The following is a 20,311-nucleotide window of genomic DNA, read 5'->3' on the forward strand; positions in this document are numbered from 1 at the left end:
CTTGACGGCAGCGACGAAACCAACCTTTCTGAGACAGCTCCAACTGGGAAGAACTTCCGCTCTGGTGTGAGGGAAAAGAGAGCAAGACTGAGTACTACCCACTGTACTCAGCGAGTCATACCGGAAGAGGAGGTATGATGCAGGATATAACCAAAGGAGGCTAAAGGTTCATTTGCAATAAAGCAGGCACTTAAAAGCAGTAGTTGAAAACAGTAAAACAATTGTAGTAATTAATTAGTATTAATCCATCACTGTCCAACGCTACACCACGTTGCAACAGGCCCAACCAACCACCTGAACTACACCAGTTCATTAAACTAAACTAGGGGTGAGACTAATCACAGTGAATCAGGTTGATCGCCCATAACCGCGGGCACGGCTATTCGAATAGTTTTTCTCTGGCCAGAGGTGTACAACTGTACCCACAAGACACGATTTCACACATGTCGCCATGCCCCGAAGTATCACCATGATACTACAAAGGGGGAAATCGTGACAAGACCCTCCGCATAACCCTCCCCTAACCATCCACACCACGCTAAGGTTTCACCCCCACCCCTCAAAAGGCAGTGGGCGGTCCCCTCTTGCGCCGCGGTGAATCCGGCAGCTGGACAACCGGACACCCCGGCCGACCCAACTCCATCACGCCCACCCTCGCCACCAGTGCCTTGGAAAGGGTCGAGCTATACTTCAGATCAAACAGTTACCCACTCCCGCTTGTGGTAAGCACGGTAAGTCTCCCAGGGTTTCCCGTGAACCGGTCCTTAACTGCCATGGGTGCGACCAGCCAAACCATGCACCCACAGCCCACCATTCAGTGTATTTTAATTAACTAACACCACTGCAGTGGCACCAATCCAAAGCTATGCTAATAGTCAAAGTCTATGTAATAATGTGATCCCCATTTGTGTACTAGTTGAACTAGGCATTGCTAAGCGTTTTCCTAAACCAACATCTAGTCATTTTGATACCCAAGCTATCAATGGCATAAGGTAAACAATAAATGGCTGAGTAATAGGACCCATCCCACATGACATTGTAAAAGGATGTAATATTTAATAGAAATGCGGGATATTTGTAAATTGGGTATAATATGATCAATTGTAATGCATGACTTGCCTTACTCTCGCACTGATGAGATCTCAGCAACGTCTTCGAGAAATCGCAGATCGACGAAACGACCGAAATCTACGAGACAAACAAAGCACACAAACAAAACATGCTATAAGACTATTGAAACAGGAAACAAAACCATTTTTAATGGATTCTAGGGATTTTTATGAATTTACTGAGACTTGAATGGACTTAAACGGAGCTCGAATGAATTACTTATGAATTTTAGAAGATAAGCTGTGTTTTTACTAATAAAGAAAAGTCCTCAATCAATTTATTGCGCAATAAAGCCCAGGGCTGACACCAGCGAAAGGGGGAGGCGGCGCCGGCAAGCGGGCCCCGCATGTCAGCGGCACAAAGGGTGGCCGGTCTACCGTGGACCAGGTCCACGGGGAAGAGGGGTGGTGGTGTACCATGTGGCGCCGACGTGGCACCACGTGGCTGGCCACGCGGGCCATGGGACGGACGGCCACGATCGGCCGAGGGCCGATCGGGCGGCTGGGGACGGGCGGCACCGAGGCCAGCCCGGGCATGGCGCACGGTGGCGACCGGCCGGCGGCAGCGGCCGGCGATGCGGACGGGCGGCGGCGGCACCTTAGGAGAGAGCAGAAAGGGGGTTAGGAGTAGGGAAGGCGACCACGGCGGACGCCATTGACGGCCGGAGGAGGAGGGGATGGGGAAGCTCACCGGCGTTCGGGACGAAGGGGGCTCCGGCGGCGATTGACGACAACCGGGCGGCGACCGAGGTGCGGGCGGGCTCGGTGAGCACGACAGCGGCGATTGCGCGGCGCGGTGGCGGCTCTAGCGGCGGCGGCGCACAGCCGGAGATGGGCGGCAGAGCTCGGCGAGCGCGGCGCGGCGGCGGTAGGAAGCACAGGAAAGACGGCGAGAGTGGGAAACGAGAGAGGGGGCCCGGGGGAGGGTTTTTATGGGCGAGGGAGGGACGGACGTGGCTAGGGAGGTGGCCGATTTGGCCGGCGACGTGGGGAGTAGAGGGAGAGAGAGGGGTGTTGGGGGATTTCAAATCCCCCACCACTTGTGGGCGCGCGCGTGTGCGGGAGAGGTGGAGGAGATGAGCGATGACGTGGGCGCGGGGTGTGGGCGCGGAGTGGGGGCGCGACGTGGAGCGGAGAAGGCGGCTGTGCGGGGCGGTTGGAGCTCGGGCTCCAACGGCCGGAGGTAGGAGACGACCGACAGGTGGGGCCTAACTGTCGGCGTCCCAGAGAGAGGAGGGAGGGAGCGGGCCGGCCCACAAGGGGAGGCCGAGTGCAGGGTGAGGTGGGGTGGACTGGGCCGACGGCCCAAGAAGGAAAAAGAAAGAAAAGAAAAAGAAGGAAATGGAAAAAAAGGATTTCCTGGGGTTTAAATATTGCGGTTAATGAATTTTAATTGGTTAAAATTACTCATATGGCTCTGAAAATTTCTCTAAAAATCATGTTAATGTATTGGAGCATGGGGAACTCAAGAAAAAATCCACCACACCGAATTCGATTATTAAATGCATTTATTAATTGAGGATTAGCTCTAGGTTAATTCGAATCATTTCTTCGGCCGATTTATTTAACAAATTTTTAAAGCAAGGAAAAGGGGAAACTTCAGGGTGTGACACATCCTCCACTATTAACCGCTGGTAAAGACGCAACAAGGGGCCAAGTGGTCCAGTTGTAGTTGGACAGCAACCGTATGAGCCTCTGAATAATCCACCTTGCTTAGCTTGGGAGGAGGAAGCCACCTTAAAAGAGAGAGCCACGAAGCCCTATTAGACTAGTCTTTTAGGGAGATTGGGCATTTCCCCGAATGGATGTGCCTAAGAACTGTTGGGGTTCGGGCAACTTTAATTATTGGGCCTCGGCCAACCTCACCTGGGCCGGATGTATTAGGTGGTGGCGCGGCTGCCGCCGCACTCCAAGCGATCGCCGCAGTCGCTGGTCTAGCACGTGGTCGCGCCACCACCGCCGACCGGCCTGCCTAGGGAGAGAGGAGCAGGGAGGGAGACGTGGGTCCTACACTGACTCACCCGCTATGTCGGACAAAACCGTGATCAAAACCACCGAAGGATGTAAAGCGAACGGTTTTGTAAATTAAGTGATGCCATTATATGGTTTTGCGGTTGGGAGACGATTTTGTAAGTCGATGACAAGTTGAGGGACCTTGGGTGTACTTTTTCCAATCCTGGAGTACAGTACAAAGACCGCCACTGCCTCTCGTGGAATCGTGGCCCGTGGGTATGTGTCAACGATCGGCATCGGCTGCTCTACTGTTGCTGTTTTGGGCTGAGCCACGTGAGCTGCTGTTTGCCGCTCGCGTCCGCCAGTAGAGGATGAAAGCCCATAAAGCCCACCACTACCGTCTTTCAAAGCCCACAAAGCTTCCTCGTGTTCGAGTCCGACTGCCTGTCGTGCTTGGTACCTTATATATGTTGAGTCTTCATAATCTAAAATCGCCAGGTCTGGCTAATTTTTCCATAATAAAGAGGTTTCTGTTTTTTTACTCAATTTTTCCCACATAGAAGATTGAACCCTGTTGAAAGCTCACCCGGACAAAAGGTCAAGTAGATTTTGGTCAAGAAAAGATCAAGTAGATTCCATCATGCAGATGCGATCGTCTCCGCCCATAGTTCTTACGGGAAGAAGTGAAAGGTTGGTGTTTCTTACTCTATGATCCATTATTGCTCCTAATAAGTTTTTTTTTAATTACACACAAACGCACGCGTGTACACACCATTACACGCAGCACCGCACAAACATCCTCGCAAATACGTACCCTAGAACACACTCAAAGAGATGAAACCAAATGTATATACATGATCTCATAAGAAATCATCTACATGTACGTAATATTTGTAGGCATCAGGATTTGAATTTTGGTGGGTGCCTCCTAAAGAGTTCGATCTGTAAGAATAGGTGAAATCGAAGCTTGGGCCCTTTTGCTCTGATCTAGTAATTGAGAATACATATTAGTATTTTAAGTACTCTACGCTAGTGCATATTCCCCAATGGCTTTACCACATGTTAAGATAGCTTGACCCACTTTATACGGACGCTATCCATATAATCTTTTGTGCGTTGTGTTTACACAATAATGTCGCACATTGGAGTAGTTTACCTACGATTGCTTAAATAATACTAAAAGACCCGCTGCCCACCCAAAAGTCCGCAACTCTGTAACCGATCCAGGCCGCAGCCGTGGCCCAAGAAGCCCAAAAGGCCCGCTGCCCACCCAAACGGGTCGAGTGACCTGCGCACCCAAACTGAGGGCGTTTAGTTGTCGTCGACAGGTTGCGGCCGCGAGGGGAGCGGAGAAAGGGGGGGAAAAAAGATGGAAACTAACCCTAATCTCGATCTCGACGGCGAGGGCGGCGCCGGCGCCTCGTCGGGCCGTTCTTTGCTGCCGAAAGGAAGTGGTAGGTTCCGCCGCTCGTCGGCCCGTTGTTCGCTGCCAAAAGGGAGTGATAGGTTCCGCCGCTCACTATCGCCGGTGAATTCGCGGTCGCTCCTAGAAGGACGGGATGTGCGGGACGCTGTTTTCCCCAACAAACTCTTCGATAAAGCCTTCGGCCAGCCTCTTCCGTAAGTTCATTCATGCCCTCCCTCTCCACACCCATGAGGCCATGAGCATGACTTAACCTAAGAATCGATTGCTGCCGCAGAGCGCCCGTAACGCCGTCTCTGGTACCATCGCCCGCTTACATCGTGCGCCCCAACCTGCCGACCCCGTCCGAGCCACACGGATTGAATTTCAAGTTGTGCATGTTTACCCTTAGCTCTATTGATTGATTGAGTGATTGATTTTACTCCCCTTTATATTGATTTCCTTGTTCTTTTATTCATCTGAAGTGCCCCACTTGTTGGCGATGGGAAGATGCAAATGGATGTGGAGGGTGCCCCACTTGTTGGCGATGGGAAGATGCATATGGTTGTGGAGAGTACCCCACTTGTTGGCGATGGCAAGATGCATATGGTTGTGGAGGAGGAAATGACAACAGCTCTGGCTGTTCATCAGCCTTCAAGTCAGAGAAGTCAGAGGTACTTAGCACATCTTCTGCCATAAATCATTCATATATAATTAGAAGTAGCTTAACACATGATCTGGAAATTCCTTTAACTCAGGATCATAGTGATTGAGATGATGGCAGATGTTGGCTCACCTTCCTCTCCTGGCTCCCCCTACTCCCCTAGTTCCCCTTCTTCTCATCGAGACGCTCCCTCGGTCCGCTTCTCCTCTCGAGGCATCCGTAACCATAAGATGTAAGTTGGTTCTCCTATGTGCGTTATGTTTTTGCATATATTAGCACATACTGCTGATTATTAACATTGAAATTAAGAATAATAGACTAAAAATTAAATTCGTAATGAAACAGCACTTGACACCACCATTTTTGAGATCTGAAGTTTTATGATTCATATATGCTACTTCCTCCGTTTCATATTATAAGACTTTCTAGCATTGCCCACATTCATATATATATATATTAATGAATCTAAACATATATATGTCTAGATTCATTAACATCTATATGAATATGGGTAATGCTAGAAAGTCTTATAATATGAAATGGAGGGAGTAGACCCTAGAGATGGATGGTGGTAATGCAGCCGTTGCTTCACTTATTTGTGCGCTCACTTGTTAATCATGTTCACCAGCTGGCCTCATTTCTCCCACTCCGATGTGTCCATCCAAGCATGTTCTACTATCACTCTAGGCTGTGAATATGTTGGGTGGGGGATTGGCCAGCTGGTCAGTTTGGGAAGTGAAAGTCACACGAACCATTGGTACTTTGGGCAGATAGTAAATGTTGGGACCTAGGAGATCCACGGATAGAACAGTTTAGTACATATAAATGTTTGATATATCTAAGGCTTATAATTTATTTAGGTCTGTAATCAAATGGTATATATGTTATTGACATGAGAAAACATTTTGTAGTCAATAATACAGAGGGGTGAGATTTATCATGTTAACCTTTGAAACTTTTGATGAAATGTTTTAGGCCTCAGTGTGATATAGACGGATCAGACACTGAAGAAGATCTATATTCATCGTGTGAGGAGGATCCCTACTTCAATAGCCTTGTGGATGATTTCATCGGTGCAGCTACCAGCACCGATCTACTTGCATCATCACCTGAAATTGACTATATGGCAGCTAATCAAAGTCAATCTCTTTTCTATGCTGAAAGTGCATTAAAACATTATAACAACAATGATGAGAACAAGGTAACTTTTTTGCATTTCTTTTGTTGTATTTTCTATTTATGTACGAATCTGGCTGCTAGAAATCTGTTTAGATTTGTTTCTTACCTCATGCTATGGTGATTAGCCCTCTCTATTCTTGTCATGGCTTTGTCATTTATTTGTAGTTATCTCCAATTGTTCCCAGCAATAATCAGATTAACTCTTAAATTAAAAGTTGTGGTAGGTCGGTGAAATCTAATTCAATTTTAACTTAGAGCATGGACTTAGCACGCCACACAGTTGTTTGATCCTTTTGAATTTTTGAAACAATATTATTTTTTGTATTTTACTTATTTTCCAAAGTTTGTATATGGCTTTAATTATTTTGTTGTGATACCGCTATCCAAGATTCTTAGTATTTTTTTTATTTTCCTTAACTAGCAAAGTACTTGCCTTGCAACGGATTTCAAAAGATATGTCCGAAGTTCTTCACTTGGAAATTGTATTTGCCAGACATAATTTGCAAGCAAACATCCAGCAAAAAACCAAGCCACACACACAAAGATATATTTATCTAGACTTAGAAGATCTCACTAACTCCAACTGATGGCAGATTCACCACCACCACTAGGTTCTTTTATATAGTAGAGATTTTACATGTATATGTGTTAAATATTTGTTTACTGACTTTTATTGTCTTTCTATTTGAAATATAGATAAAGTATGAGTTAATCAGTGCCATTACAAGCAATGCAATTATAGACCGGAGTGGTTATGGTCATGTAAACTTTGTTGCAAAAGGGGATCTACCTGATTCAGTGGACGAGTTCTTTTTCGCAGAAGTACGTTGGGACATTGATTCTTATGTGCCAGTTTGTATGGTCTCCTTAGAAGGGAAGGAAAAATCTGGTTAGTTCGAAAGATAACCGAAAACTCTATTAATCTGTTCTTTTCTTCTAAATTTTAACATGTATATGTAATTGATGTGTACAGGTGGTTACCGTGACATTGAAGTCGACTATCCAAGAGGAGGTTTTGTGGGTGTTCCCATCGATAAGAAGCATTGCTATGCTTGTGGCGATGGACTCAAGCATCCAGAGGATGGAACGTTATATGAGAGTGGTCATATCGCTTCCGGCAGTTATTATGACTAGCAGTTTTATTGAAATTGCATTTTTAGAACTTTATTTAGCTAGACTAGAAGTGTGCAATCCTTTATATCTATGCTAAACTAAATTAGTACGGAGTATACTCACCATTCTACTTTGTATACATCTTGTTTGATTTGGGTTGAACTCCGAGTTGTATGTGATACACCCGAAGACGTTATTATCGTTGCAAATATTGAAAAAGTCATAGAAGGTGGCAATCCACTCCTGGGAGTGGGGATGGATATATGTTGTCACAAGTATGATCCTATGGACGGGACTAGCAATTGGACATGATTTTAGGTAGATTGTTGAACGGTGTTTCATTACTTGTTAAAAAATAAAATATTTATGTTTCATCAGTTAGTGTAAAAATGTTTTAACCGGATGTATTTGTTTATTGATTACACACAAATAAACCAACAGTAGTGGACATAGGGGTTACTGGGTTATTCCCGGGAATACCAAAAATTTGTGAAGTAAAATTGATATATATGGGTATACACATATGTAAGTATTTAATTAGATCTAATACTTCATCATCGATCTGTTTTTTCTCAACAAATCTATTCTTCTGGAATATTGACTCACATCACTTCTAACTAGTTAACTATCTCAAATCCCCTAACTCTATCCCACTTTTTATAAACAACCACAACAACTCTATCCCACTAAACAATATGGATGAAATACTTGCGATTGTTCAGTAAATACCCAGACATATAATCCGCATACGCCAAACCAACATGTGAAACATCAAAGAAAACTAACTGCAACATCGAGAAAAAAAAATGTTATTCAACACATTTAAGACGGCAGAGGACGAGGCGTCACACCTTTAATGAGACAATGTGCATCATGTGCAAGTGTAATATCTGACCGGATGGAGTAAAACACTTGAATACACCGAGATGCAAAAAAAAAAATGATAACAACAAAAATCTTTAGACTCTGATAAGATCCTATCATCTAACTTCTTCCTCTATTTCGATGGTCGGATACGTCTTCTTACTCTAGTCCAGTAGCCAGAAATAAGCTACTTGTGGATGCGACCTAGTTGCGGCGGCCTCCCTCATCTCCTTATCCATAGCCATCACCATCACACTCACACATGAGCCTCATTGCAGTGGATATTGTCTCCACTTCGTGCCCCCACTGCCGCCACCAGCTTTGTCGTCCGCTCGTCATCACTACGAGTCTTCATCGTCATTGCCGAGAGCCTTATCTAAGCCATGCACCCCCATCGGCACCGCAAGCTTTATTGTCGTATCACTCACTCCGGTCTCCACTCCTTAATGTTGTTGGAAAGTTTGTTTTCGGGATGAAATGATTGGGGTGAGAGAGAGGACACGTAGGAGATGGAGAAAAGCAAAAAAGATTATGTTAGCGTGGAGCTCACCACGCTAACCATCCAACACTCAAATATGGCAAATGATTATATCAGAGGAGTTGGGAGTTTTCATTCTGAAAAAAAGGGAATATGATACGTTGATGGATATTGACAGCTTCGATCTCATGTTTGCTATCGCTCGATGAACTCACTTAGAACATGCTCAATGTCGTGACCTTAGGCCATTCACAGTGCAACATGTTTCTATGAGGAGCCTCAATATGCCACATAGGACGAGATATCGAGTATCAATTCTCTTTATCCCATGGTGCAAAGGAGCTCTAGCTGTGGCTTTAATTTTTTATGTCAGCCCATAACATTTTATATTTAAGTCCTCGTAGTTTTTTTAATTTAGAGAATGGTTCGAATTGTACACAAAACACCCTAAAAAAGGGAAGCATGTATAAAATCTATCATTTCTAAATTTCCACATTCCCCCTCTAGCGCCGCCGACGCCTCTCCCATTCCAACCCCCACCAGCACCTCTCCCCTCCCCGCCAGCGACCCACGTTCCACTCCGTCCAATCGCCGCCGCCTCGATCCGGGCGGCTATCGAGCAGATCAACGCAGAAATGAGGCCGAAGGCATCTCCGGCGCCACGGCAAGGAAGTTGCAGCTCCGTCCTCTCTTCCTTTTCCAGTAGGCGGCAGCGGGGGCGATAGGTGGCAGATCAAAAATGGGCTCGACGACGGCGGGATCGGCGGCTCGCTGGCAAGAAGGCGAAGACGACGAGGAGGGCTCCTATGGTTTAGATCCGAGGTCATCGTGAAAGGGACAACGCACGGCGACGGTCCCATGTCTCGCCATCGCTGCCCCTTTCTCTGGCTGCCAGACTTGGGAGGGACACCGGGTTGGTTGTGGGCGTAGGGGTGTGGGGGCCGCGACGCATCACGAGGGCACGAGGAGGCGGGGACACGACCTCCCCAACGCAAGTTCTTCCTGTCGCTTCACCTTCACGCAGCCTCAGCCTGACAAAACCTGACGTGTTTCGCGTAGCAACCTTGGGACATGGCAACCGAAACCCTTGCTGGCGCACCGAGGCACCATGAACGGGCTAAAGTGATAGCTGCGATCTCTAGCTAGGCCCGAATTCCTGTTTAGGGGCTCAAGTGCCAACATGGGCTGTGTTTAGTTTCTAAAATTGGGAAGAAGTTTGGGAAAAGTTGGTAGTTTAGAAAAAAGTTGGGAGTTTATGTGAATAGAAAAGTTTTAGATGTGATGTGATGTGATGGAAAGTTGAGAGTTTGGGGAAAGTTTGGTGTGAACTAAACAGGATTTTGTGAAACTTGACCCTCATAACGAAGAAGGATTATAACGTGAATGAATGTTTTGAGGAGATCCATCAGATAACCACATGATTACGGCCCCGTCGACTCTATGACGAGTGGTCCCCACCGAATTATCCGTGCTGTGCACCAAACACAATAAAGACATGGACGCTTCCAGAAGGAGCCAACTAGGCAACCGCCAACCGATCGGAAAACTCTCCGCCACGCGACGCAAACGAATCGCACTTCGCAGAGGCGAAGCGAAGTAGCGCTGCCTTGCCTTGTCGCCCTTCCCCTTCGACTCCATTCCCTCCCGCTTCTCGCGCAACGCTATCCCGCAGCCGCCGCGCGTCTCCCCAATCCCAATCACTAGCCTCCTCCGTCGACCGTCCGCCTTCCCCTGAGGGCGGCCTGCGTCTGCGTGGCTGCGCCGTGCCGCCGTCGCGCCCCCGCAGCTTCTTGCGTCTTTCTGCGCGCCGTGCCACCCGCCGGCGCCTGCGCCTGCGCCTTCCTTTACCGGGCTACCACCCTGCGCCGTCTCTGACTCCCCGACCGGCGGTCGCCCTGCCCGCTGCTCCTGCACGGCGTGGCTGCACCCTAGCCCCTGCCCATAACTCCATTGTAACACCGCCCCCAGCTCGATTGCCGCCTGACACAAGGCAGACAGAGGTATGAATCTGGCCTTGAATTGAATAGTTGTGAGTCTTAATCGGTACGGAACTATGGATAATGATGCAAATTGTAGTGAATCGGCAATGTTAATCTTAGAAGAGTAGATTGTGGTGCAGATTAAAGAAATTGTGTTGTACTTATTTTATCTATGTAAGATCTTTAATATTTGAATTATTTATATTTATATTTTTGCAACTTTCAAACTTTAGGTGTTGATTTTAGTCGATTTGTGATGCTATGAGATACAATTGCTTTATTATGTCATAATCCGAGCAAATTTTGTGGGCTAATGGCGTTATTAAATTTTGGAACATGAAGTAGGAACACCCAACAAGAATATTCCTGGTGCTGCCATTGCGGCGCTGCCTTCCATGGAGACCGAGGGCTGGCCTGCCCTCCAGCCTCTGCTGTGCCTCGCCTGGATCGCCGCTACACTCCCCATCATTGTCGCCGCGCTGCCAATCCCCGCAGCCGCTGGTGGTCACCTCCTTCGCCGGCTGCTCTCGGCCTTCTCCTCCCGCGGCAAGACCGTGAGGCCCTCCCCCGCCTCATCCTCTGGTTCCTCCTCTTCTAAGGCGGTAAGATCGGTTCAAGGTGCCGCAGCACCTATTTGCTGCTTCGCCTTTTCTGTTATCATTCGACAATCCCATGGAGTTAGTATGATTCCTTGGTAAACGAAGCTTGGTTAGACCTTGATAAGTTAAGCGAAACTTGTTCAAAGCAAATATAGGTTTGGGTTGGTTTGAAAAAGATATAACCTTGGATTGTTTAAGGCCAAAGTAGCTAGCTACTGTTTTGTAGTGTTTAGTTGATGCAAATCTGAAATATTATCGATTGATTGTGAGAAGATGATACATTTGGAAGAAATTAGTTCTTAAATGTTTGGGAACCACAGTTCTGGACTTAAAACAATTTTTTTAATTGGTGTTTGTCTACAGGATATACAGCCAGCTTTTCTTGTCAACTTGGAGATTTAGTTATGCTAACTTAGCTATACGAAAAATACATACCAAGCCAGTTTTGTGAGTAAAAACTAACATTATATAGTAGGATCGAATTGATTCCTCATCGGCTTTTCTTGAGCTATTTTTCATCCAATTGATGATCAATTGCACATGAGAACACGCACCAAATTTGTAGTTCTTCTCATATTCAACTTCTGTATAATGCTGATAATCTCAGATCGATCTTTTCTAATCTGCAGAAGTTCACTGTTCCACAAAAATACTTCATGCATTTTTATGTGGTCGGAGTGCTGGCAACAACAATTTTGCTTCTGGCAATATGGTTCTATGCATATATGAAAATGACACCATTATTGCCTGAGTCATCAAGTTATTCCACAATTGCCAGCCATCTTGTAGGCTCAAATTCATTCTCTTTTGGTCGTGTTCGCTCGCGCACCATGGGACACAAGTATCATGTCTGGCGAACAGTATTTGTACTTCTATTGATGGAAATTCAAGTGCTGAGACGACTATATGAGACTGAACATGTGTTCCACTACAGCCCTTCTGCTCGGATGCATATTGTAGGATATTTGACGGGTCTATTGTAAGCTCCAGCTTGCTTTACATCCTTTATGTTCTATATCTCCATGGCACATTTGTTGTGAAAAATATCCCACTTGATTAGTTATCATGTCCTTTACTTTATTCTGTTGTTATGTTACATGATTTTGCTTAAAGGTTTCTAAATAATTCTTGTATGCAGTTTCTGCAGCTCATACATGTAGGCTGTCCACAAAATATACACACATCTAATGAGTTAATTTACTGCATGATTTGTCATTGACCTGAACTGATCAAAAGAAATACCACTTCGGTAGAAAATAGCCCAAGTGATGCTGATAACTGAATTGTTCAATTCTTGACATTTTATTTGCTTTCTTCTGCCATAGTGCTTATATTAGGAAGAGGATATGCATTCATGCTACCCATGATATTTTTTTCATACTATTGTTGTTGTTCTTTTGTTTTCATGTATAACATTTTCAGATTGACTTATAGTTTGGTTTTTCTTCATGCCAGCTATTATGTAGCTGCACCATTATCTCTTGCTAGCTCTTGTATCCCTGAAGCAGCAGAGTATCTTCAAGGTCAAGTAGCTGAGTTCATAGTAAAGGGTCGTGCGAGAATGCCAGATCTTGTAATTGATTCATCATCTCTACTACAGCCTCTTCTGAAGTTGGGGTGGACCCAGTGGATAGGTGCTGTTATATTCATTTGGGGTTCCCTCCATCAGATCCGTTGCCATGCAATTCTTGTAAGATCTATATGCTCTCTAATGTCCCTATGACCCTAGATATACTAGCAAGTTTCTTTTACATATATGGGCAGCATCAGAAATCTTCCTAAAAATGAAAAGAAAAGAAAGAAAGAAATCCACCTATATATGCTGTAAGTTGGAACTGTCAAACTGCAACCATAACTTGTTAGTGTAAAGCTGAAGGTATGGCTTGCTGGAAGTGTTCTATTTTTTGAGAGGGTGGAGCCCATCAGGCTTTAGGAACCCCATTTACACAAATTGCTTGGTCAATCAACATCAGGAATCCTTCATGAAATGCCAATCAGATTCAATGGGTTATGCATTATGCTTGTTCAGAAACTGTGGTATTATGCATTGTTGTCTTGGAAACTTCTAGGCTGCGGTCTATATTTTGAATTTCATGGTTTGTTTTTTTATTGCTTTTACAGGGAACGTTGCGTGAGCACAAAGATTCTGATGAATATGTAATTCCTTGTGGTGACTGGTTTAATCGAGTCTCTTGCCCTCATTACCTTGCTGAACTAGTGAGTGTCTTTTCTATGTCCTCATTTTCAGTATGTGGCATATACTGTTTTGCAAAATATGGCAGGTCTTGTTAATCTGCTTATTTAACAACGTCAAGTTAGATTAGGCCTGTCCATATTGTCTTGGGTTTGTCAATAAAAATCATCTTGGGGAAGTTTGGACGGGTTCCAATTGGTGGAAGCACTAGACTGATTAGCTCCTGGTCCAGCTTCAACTCCTGGCTGGAATAGGTTGGGGGAAAAACAGAGAATTTGCATGTTGCTTTTGCTGGGATTTAGAGTTTTTACACTGAAGCTGAATTCCAGTGCAGACTTCTCATCAAATTTGTTCTGTTACCCATTTCATCACTGTAGTTCTCTGAGTGCAATACCATGTGAGAGTGAATATGTCCTTTTAGTATCACCCGTACTGGGAAATGCAAACATTCTTTGCATGGCTTAAATATGATAAAACAGGATAATATTTTCTGAACTTTCATATTATTTCACTTGTGTGAAGCAACTAGATGACTCTAACATGACAGCACATATGTTTCCATGTAGCAGAATTGGTGCTGTTTGACTTGACAATTGATGCAGTAGGGCACTGAGCTACTAAAAGAGCTCCTGTTGTTTTAAATTATTATGGCATTAACATTTACAGTTACTTTGGCTTGTAGGTAATATATTTTGGCATGTTGGTTGCTAGTGGTGGAGAAGACATTCCAGTGTGGTTCCTGTTCGTATTTGTGGTACGCCCTACAGTAACTTTTTGAACAAAGATACTCAGAATTCAACTAACGCGCAATTATCTTCTACATTTAGTTTCTTTTGTTTTTTGTTCCAGTAGATTGAACTATCTTTTTTCTTTTTCATTTTTGCAGATCACAAACCTGTCATTTGCAGCAGTAGAAACTCACAAGTGGTATCTTCAAAAGTTTGAAGACTATCCTCGCTCTCGCTATGCCATCATTCCATTTGTATGCTAGTGTCTACGAAATGGCTACATTATGCAAAGCTTATGTATTTGCACACAATTACGACATGTAACTTAGCTTGATGTAAATGTGATAACAATCATACTACGTACCACCGTAGAGGCTGGAAGTGTTGTATTGTATAACGTAGCCACGCAGAATGTACCTGTGACACTTCATGCTGTGTGTTATGCTACACACTTGGATATTTATCAACATTCTTAAGCATCGGGAATAAAGTTCTTGCAGAATTGGATTGGAAAATCTTCAAGCTGTGACAATCTAGGCAATGTCAGTTCCTGATTTGTGACTTAATATCAGAGCACCTATGTACGTTACCAGTAGTAATCTTTGTGCTTCTACATATTTAAATTACATGCCAATTATGTCATCGACGAAACATGTTTGGTAATTTAAACTTAAATGTTCGCAACTCAAAGTGATCTAGGGTATGTTGTGCTCGTCCTTTGTAGAAGGAAAAAGAAGTGCCGTCATGTTTAGAGACCTAAATACCTGATCTGGTCTGGAAAACGGAATACTTCGGGATTTATCAGAGCGATACCGTTTCAACTTTAAGCAAGATACTTTATAAGCTTTAGGCAGATGAGTTGCTATGATTTTCTCAACCAATCGCAAGTTTAACACAGTAACAAGGTCATCATCCTCTAAAGTAGCACGCCGTCAGAGTAAATTAACAGCAGGATTAGCCTACTAAAAGAAGAAGCTGAGCTGATGAAAGTGAGCAAGAGGTGCCAGCCACCAACCCACAGCACTCATGGAGCCATGGTCCCTCACCTGGCCGGGATATGGGGGTGAGAGGCGTTTGGTCAGAAAGCACATCCACTGATCCGCGAGAGGGGACATGCTCCTTGTCTTTGCCCGGCTAATCCTCCCTCCTGGACATGTGTTCAATCACATTGCCGACTTGTATCTTCTTTAAGTCTTGTTTACTACAGCTCTTACTAGTATAATCCTTGTTTTTTTGCACGGCTAAAACTGGGACTGAATTATGGCCTGTCCACTAGCTCAGACTACTCAACGACAGACACCATGAGAGCTGAACTTTCCCTGGTTCAGGTGGTGGGGAATGGAATTAGAATCTATCCGTGGAAACTCAGAAAAAGATATTTGCAATTGCCACTGTTTTATCAGAGAGTTGCTAGTGCTTGTTCGTTTGCTCGCTGCACTATTTACTTTATAGGAGCGTGGTGACGTTGCAGGAGTTGGTGCCAGAAATCCGTGAACTGAAACTAATGAGATAAACTCGGAACTGATAGTGAAATGCCGATACAGTAGAGTAGGCGCCTGAAAACTGACGAACAGAAGGCATAATTGGAATCCGACGTTTCTGAAGGTTCATTCGGCCGAATTGAGCGGGATGTGCTCTCCAAGTCTCGATCACACGTCGATTTAATACCTTGGATAGCTGAATAAACAAACGAACGTGAGCGTTTGACGAAGCTGTCCCCATGTATGCGCCGTTCAGTTCAGAAACGAAAAATTTTCAGCTTCGATTTCCAACGTCACTGAATTGGGTGCCACCCTGTGTATAGCCTGAACATCTCATTTTTAATGAGAGAAGAGATCAAATTCGGCATCAACTCAATGGTTTCTTGATGATCCTACAATGAGAAGATGAGAACGATGTGTGTGTGATGTGTGAGCCAGTCCAAGCTCTGCCGTTTTGGACGGCTTTGCCACGGGCAGCGGACAGTAAGCGAAAACGCGACCAAAACCTTCTTTCGGCAGCTGACCTCTCGTCGTCGTTTTCCCGCTCATTTTCTGCATTTCGTCTGCGACTTGGAGTCGTTTTCTTCTGCCCATGACAATATTAATGGACACGCGAGGTCTCCGCTCGGAGTGTGAGACTCATCCAAGAGCAACAATGGCGTGATTTCTCTTACGCTTTGTGCGCGACTCGAACAAAGCATGTACATCCACAAGTTGACATTTATTGGGTTTTTTTTCTCTCAATATTTCTTCACGATTCAATCGATCTGCCATGGACTAAAACTAGCTAACTCACCAACCATGACTTCACCGCCATTATTCAGTTTCCGTGTATTGGGCTTCTTGTTTAAGAATTTAAGAGTCAAGAATTCCAGATGCGTCCTTGATGCTTTGTGATGAACAGTGGAAACTTGGATCTATGTCTAGGAATACTTAATTCTTTTCAGATTATTCACCTGATTATTTGCTCAACGTTTCGAAAAAAAAAACATTTTGTGGAGAAAAAACTTTCTTCTACTATATTGCTTTTTTTAAGATAATGGAATGAAACATCCCGACCTTTACTCCGAAGAGCTACAACCAATTATTAAAAAAGTAACACACTTATAAAGTCTTAATTCAATATAAAACTATCAAACCAACCAAAATTAAAAGAAAGACCTAACATGACAAGGAAAACATTATTCCAGCCTATTAGAAAATCTCCATCCATGGTTGGCAAAAAGTTGCATAACCGTTGACTCAAGAGTACGACACGCAACATTCAGTAAAACTTCATCTTCCTCACGCTTTTGTAGTTAAGCCCATAGCCGAAGACAATATATTGCCCTGAAAATTACCTGCATATAGGAAACAGATGGTGATTTATTAAAAACCCTATCATTTCTACACAACCACAGGGCCCAACATAAAGCAGAGGCACCAATAAGTATCAACTTTCTCTTGTCCTTGTCCACACCCTGAAACCAACCATTAAACATATGAGGTATGCTTCTAGGAAGATGTAATCCAAAAGAAAATTGAACAGCTCTCCAAATAAACTTTGCATAATGACAATCCATAAACAAGTGTTGGATCGTCTCATTTTTCATGCAGAAACAAAATGTTAAACCCCCATTTCAATTCCGTCGTGCAAGATTATCCTTTGTTAAGACGACTCCCTTGAGCAAATACCACATACTATATTGCTTAGGTCACTTGTTTTAAACTATTTGTTAAGTTTACTTATAAAAAATATTTACTTTATCCCATTAACCAAATAAATAATCCGAGAAAAAATAGTCTACTCAATAATCTGCTACAAACTAATCTGAAGTACTTAAGTAGTAATACATGTTCCATGGAACAAGGGATGGTGGAGGCCGGAGAGGACATGTTAAGGCGTACTGAACTTTTAAGATCCATCTGCATACATAAGTGCAAGCGAGCATCCTCTCGCTTTGCTGAATTGTTTTGCAGAAGAGGGGGGGAGGAGAAGCACAGTGATGAGGAGGAGTAAAGCTGACACTGCTTGGCTGGTGCTCCAGTGTCAGGATGAACACTGCCAGGTCGCGCCCATATGGCCGTTTGATGAATTATTGGAGCCCCTTCTCTCCTGCATCACTCTACAGTCCACACTCATCTGAATTCATTTCATCAGCTGCTGTTCTAGTAAGCAAGTATAACAGTGAGTTAAGCTTACTATAAACTTACGTGGAGAAGGGAAAAAACAAAAAATCAAAGTTATTGGCTCTCATACAAGAGGCTATCTTAACACAAGCTCCAAGACAAAAATAATAAATATATAAGTGAGAGATAGAGATAGACAAGAAAATTGTAGCCAACCTTATAATTAATCTATTATATGTGTTGGTTTTAAGATAGACTAATATAATAATAGATAGTGAGCTCTACTGGAGTATTATCTTTGCTCGCATGGGAGTGGGCTGCTAGCCTCTGCTCACATCGAGTTTTCGGTATTTGACCTGGAAACCTGGAGTCGCCCTGCAATTTTACCTTGAATTGAGAGCTGGTTGCCTCGAGCGAAAAAATTAGGGTGTAGCTATATTCATGACGCCATATTTATCATCAAAAAATAGTCGGCATGTATATATATTGTAAGTCTCTAAATTACATATGTAATTTTAGTGTATTTACAATGTAAGTCTCAAAATTACATATGTAAGTACTAAAATTACATATATAAATTCGAAAAGTACATACTAATTACATACGTAAGTGGGGTGTAAATAATGTGTAACTACTGTGTAAGTGGCTGAAAAAAATCGACTGTATCATATGGCTACCATATTTCTAGCAACTCCGAAAAATTACATCTTTTCAGATTTGATATCGTATTGTTGTATGATGTGTATTCGTACTATATCCGTCCATATTATTTGTCGCTTTAAGTTTTTTTAATATTTGATCATCCGTTTTATTAGAAAAATTTATAATTATTTTTTTACTTCTTTTATTATCAAATATACTTTAAATATGATTTCTCTTTTTATATTTATATTAATTTTTTAAATAAAATAAACGATCAAACGTTGCAAATAAAAAATCAAAGCGATAATTAATATGAGATGGATGTAGTAGTACTAATTATGTGCGCGGAAAACTATAGTTCAGAGCAGTAGAAAAGAAAATCGACGCAACGTACACTATCTTTTCACAAAGATTCGGGCAGAAAAGTGAGAACTTTGCAGTGAGCCGCGCCCTACGGTGGTGTGCACATGTGCCTGCAATAGTTCAGGGATTAATAAGATTTAATCTCTTTTCACCGGCATCAACACACACAGGATGCGAGCATTCTTCTCTACTCTCTTCACTGCAGTGGTAGGTACTGCCATATGCCCATATCAAGCATGTGCAATTGCTTTACTTACTTTTTGGTGCTTTCTATCCAACAAAACCGTCCAAATATTTGGCCGCGTACAGGTTACAACGGCAGTACATGCAGGAAGTGGATTGGGCTACGGTATTCCATTTGCTGCTTGATGCCATTAAGGAGATCGATTCGGTTGACGCTGGCACGGAATGGGAGCAATGGAGCATCAGCATTGTATATTTGTTCGAGCATAAATTAAATTGATCATATTTTGTATACAATGTACTAATAGTATAAGCTGTGGATCAAGAGGAACAAGAAAAAAGCGAGCTGTGATTAGACTTTCTGCAGATTGTTTGGTCGTTGATTATGGTCTATGATTGCCCTATTCTTCTAGGAGTAGCATGAAATTAGGATGTGATGGTCGCTTAAATTCTCTAATTGAACCACGATTTGTACGATGTTCCAGGACTAGGAGTAGAGCAGTAGGATCATGGACTTATGAAGATGTCGTAGCCGCAAGCTACTAGTTGGCGAGTGGTATTTCAATGCTGTATTCATTTATACTACGTACTACTCAGCTCAGATGTTTCTGTAGTAGTATCTCAGCTGCTCTTCTGTATCTACTCAGGATGTTGTCTTCACATCCTTGAATTTCATCACTGTTTTGATAGATAAACCGATATATATACTCGTACTAAAACTCGAGCTCCCTGCAGCAACAAAAAAAAAAAAAAACTTTGAGCAGTACTCCAGCAAATTTTGTAAACCCAGAAACCGATTCATCAGAGGTAAATAAATTTGTACTAGTATAAAGTTACACTGGTAATTGAACTACCAGCGACATCATACTCCTTGAGACCTTGACACATGAGAGTTTAGGAAACAAAGTGAGGAATAAAACACACAACCATTTCGACATTAGGCAGGCAAGCAATCACCTGACCCAAGCATATGCCTACGACGAGGGAGCACAGCCTACGTGGCTCAGTCAACACATCTCCTTCGTCCAAACCCTAATCTAGTCTATGAACTGGTATCGCACAAAACCGATGCGGCGCCCCGGACAGGGCGGGCCCACAGCCCGCTGTGCCACTGACACCGCGCGTCCAGACCTTTTATCCCCCGGGCCCACACGTCGGCGTCGCGTAGGGGGAACCCCAACATCGGGCCCACCGTGCCCCTCCTCTCCTGTAAAAAAAAAGAAACAGAGAGAGAGAAGGCGTTAACGGCCGTGACAGCCTGTCTTCTCGCT

General features: G+C 43.7%; 2 protein-coding genes across 5 annotated transcripts; both read left to right on the forward strand.

Annotated features, from left to right (window-relative positions):
• The first annotated feature begins 4,378 nt into the window (after window positions 1-4,378).
• On the forward strand, window positions 4,379-7,682 carry LOC127772357 (uncharacterized). Of its 3 annotated transcripts, none has more exons than XM_052298389.1 (7): window positions 4,379-4,682; window positions 4,763-4,858; window positions 4,950-5,138; window positions 5,223-5,360; window positions 6,104-6,329; window positions 7,004-7,196; window positions 7,281-7,682. In XM_052298389.1, exons 1-7 carry the CDS (start codon window positions 4,432-4,434, stop codon window positions 7,439-7,441), a joined length of 1,254 nt encoding a protein of 417 aa, XP_052154349.1. In that variant the 5' UTR covers window positions 4,379-4,431; the 3' UTR covers window positions 7,442-7,682. The 3 variants fall into 3 exon arrangements, with proteins under 3 accessions (XP_052154349.1, XP_052154351.1, XP_052154350.1); XM_052298390.1 differs by having other exon boundaries at window positions 4,380-4,682; window positions 4,763-4,855; XM_052298391.1 differs by lacking the exon at window positions 4,763-4,858.
• Window positions 7,683-10,300: 2,618 nt separating this feature from the next.
• Window positions 10,301-14,777, forward strand: LOC127769292 (polyprenol reductase 1). Of its 2 annotated transcripts, none has more exons than XM_052294832.1 (7): window positions 10,301-10,762; window positions 11,087-11,343; window positions 11,970-12,319; window positions 12,796-13,030; window positions 13,462-13,557; window positions 14,217-14,288; window positions 14,421-14,777. In XM_052294832.1, exons 2-7 carry the CDS (start codon window positions 11,137-11,139, stop codon window positions 14,523-14,525), a joined length of 1,065 nt encoding a protein of 354 aa, XP_052150792.1. In that variant the 5' UTR covers window positions 10,301-10,762; window positions 11,087-11,136; the 3' UTR covers window positions 14,526-14,777. The 2 variants fall into 2 exon arrangements, with proteins under 2 accessions (XP_052150792.1, XP_052150791.1); XM_052294831.1 differs by having other exon boundaries at window positions 10,302-10,762; window positions 11,084-11,343.
• The last annotated feature ends 5,534 nt before the right edge of the window (window positions 14,778-20,311 follow it).

The sequence above is a fragment of the Oryza glaberrima genome, chromosome 4 (genome assembly GCF_000147395.1).
Source record: "Oryza glaberrima chromosome 4, OglaRS2, whole genome shotgun sequence".
In the NCBI taxonomy this organism is placed as follows: domain Eukaryota; kingdom Viridiplantae; phylum Streptophyta; class Magnoliopsida; order Poales; family Poaceae; genus Oryza; species Oryza glaberrima.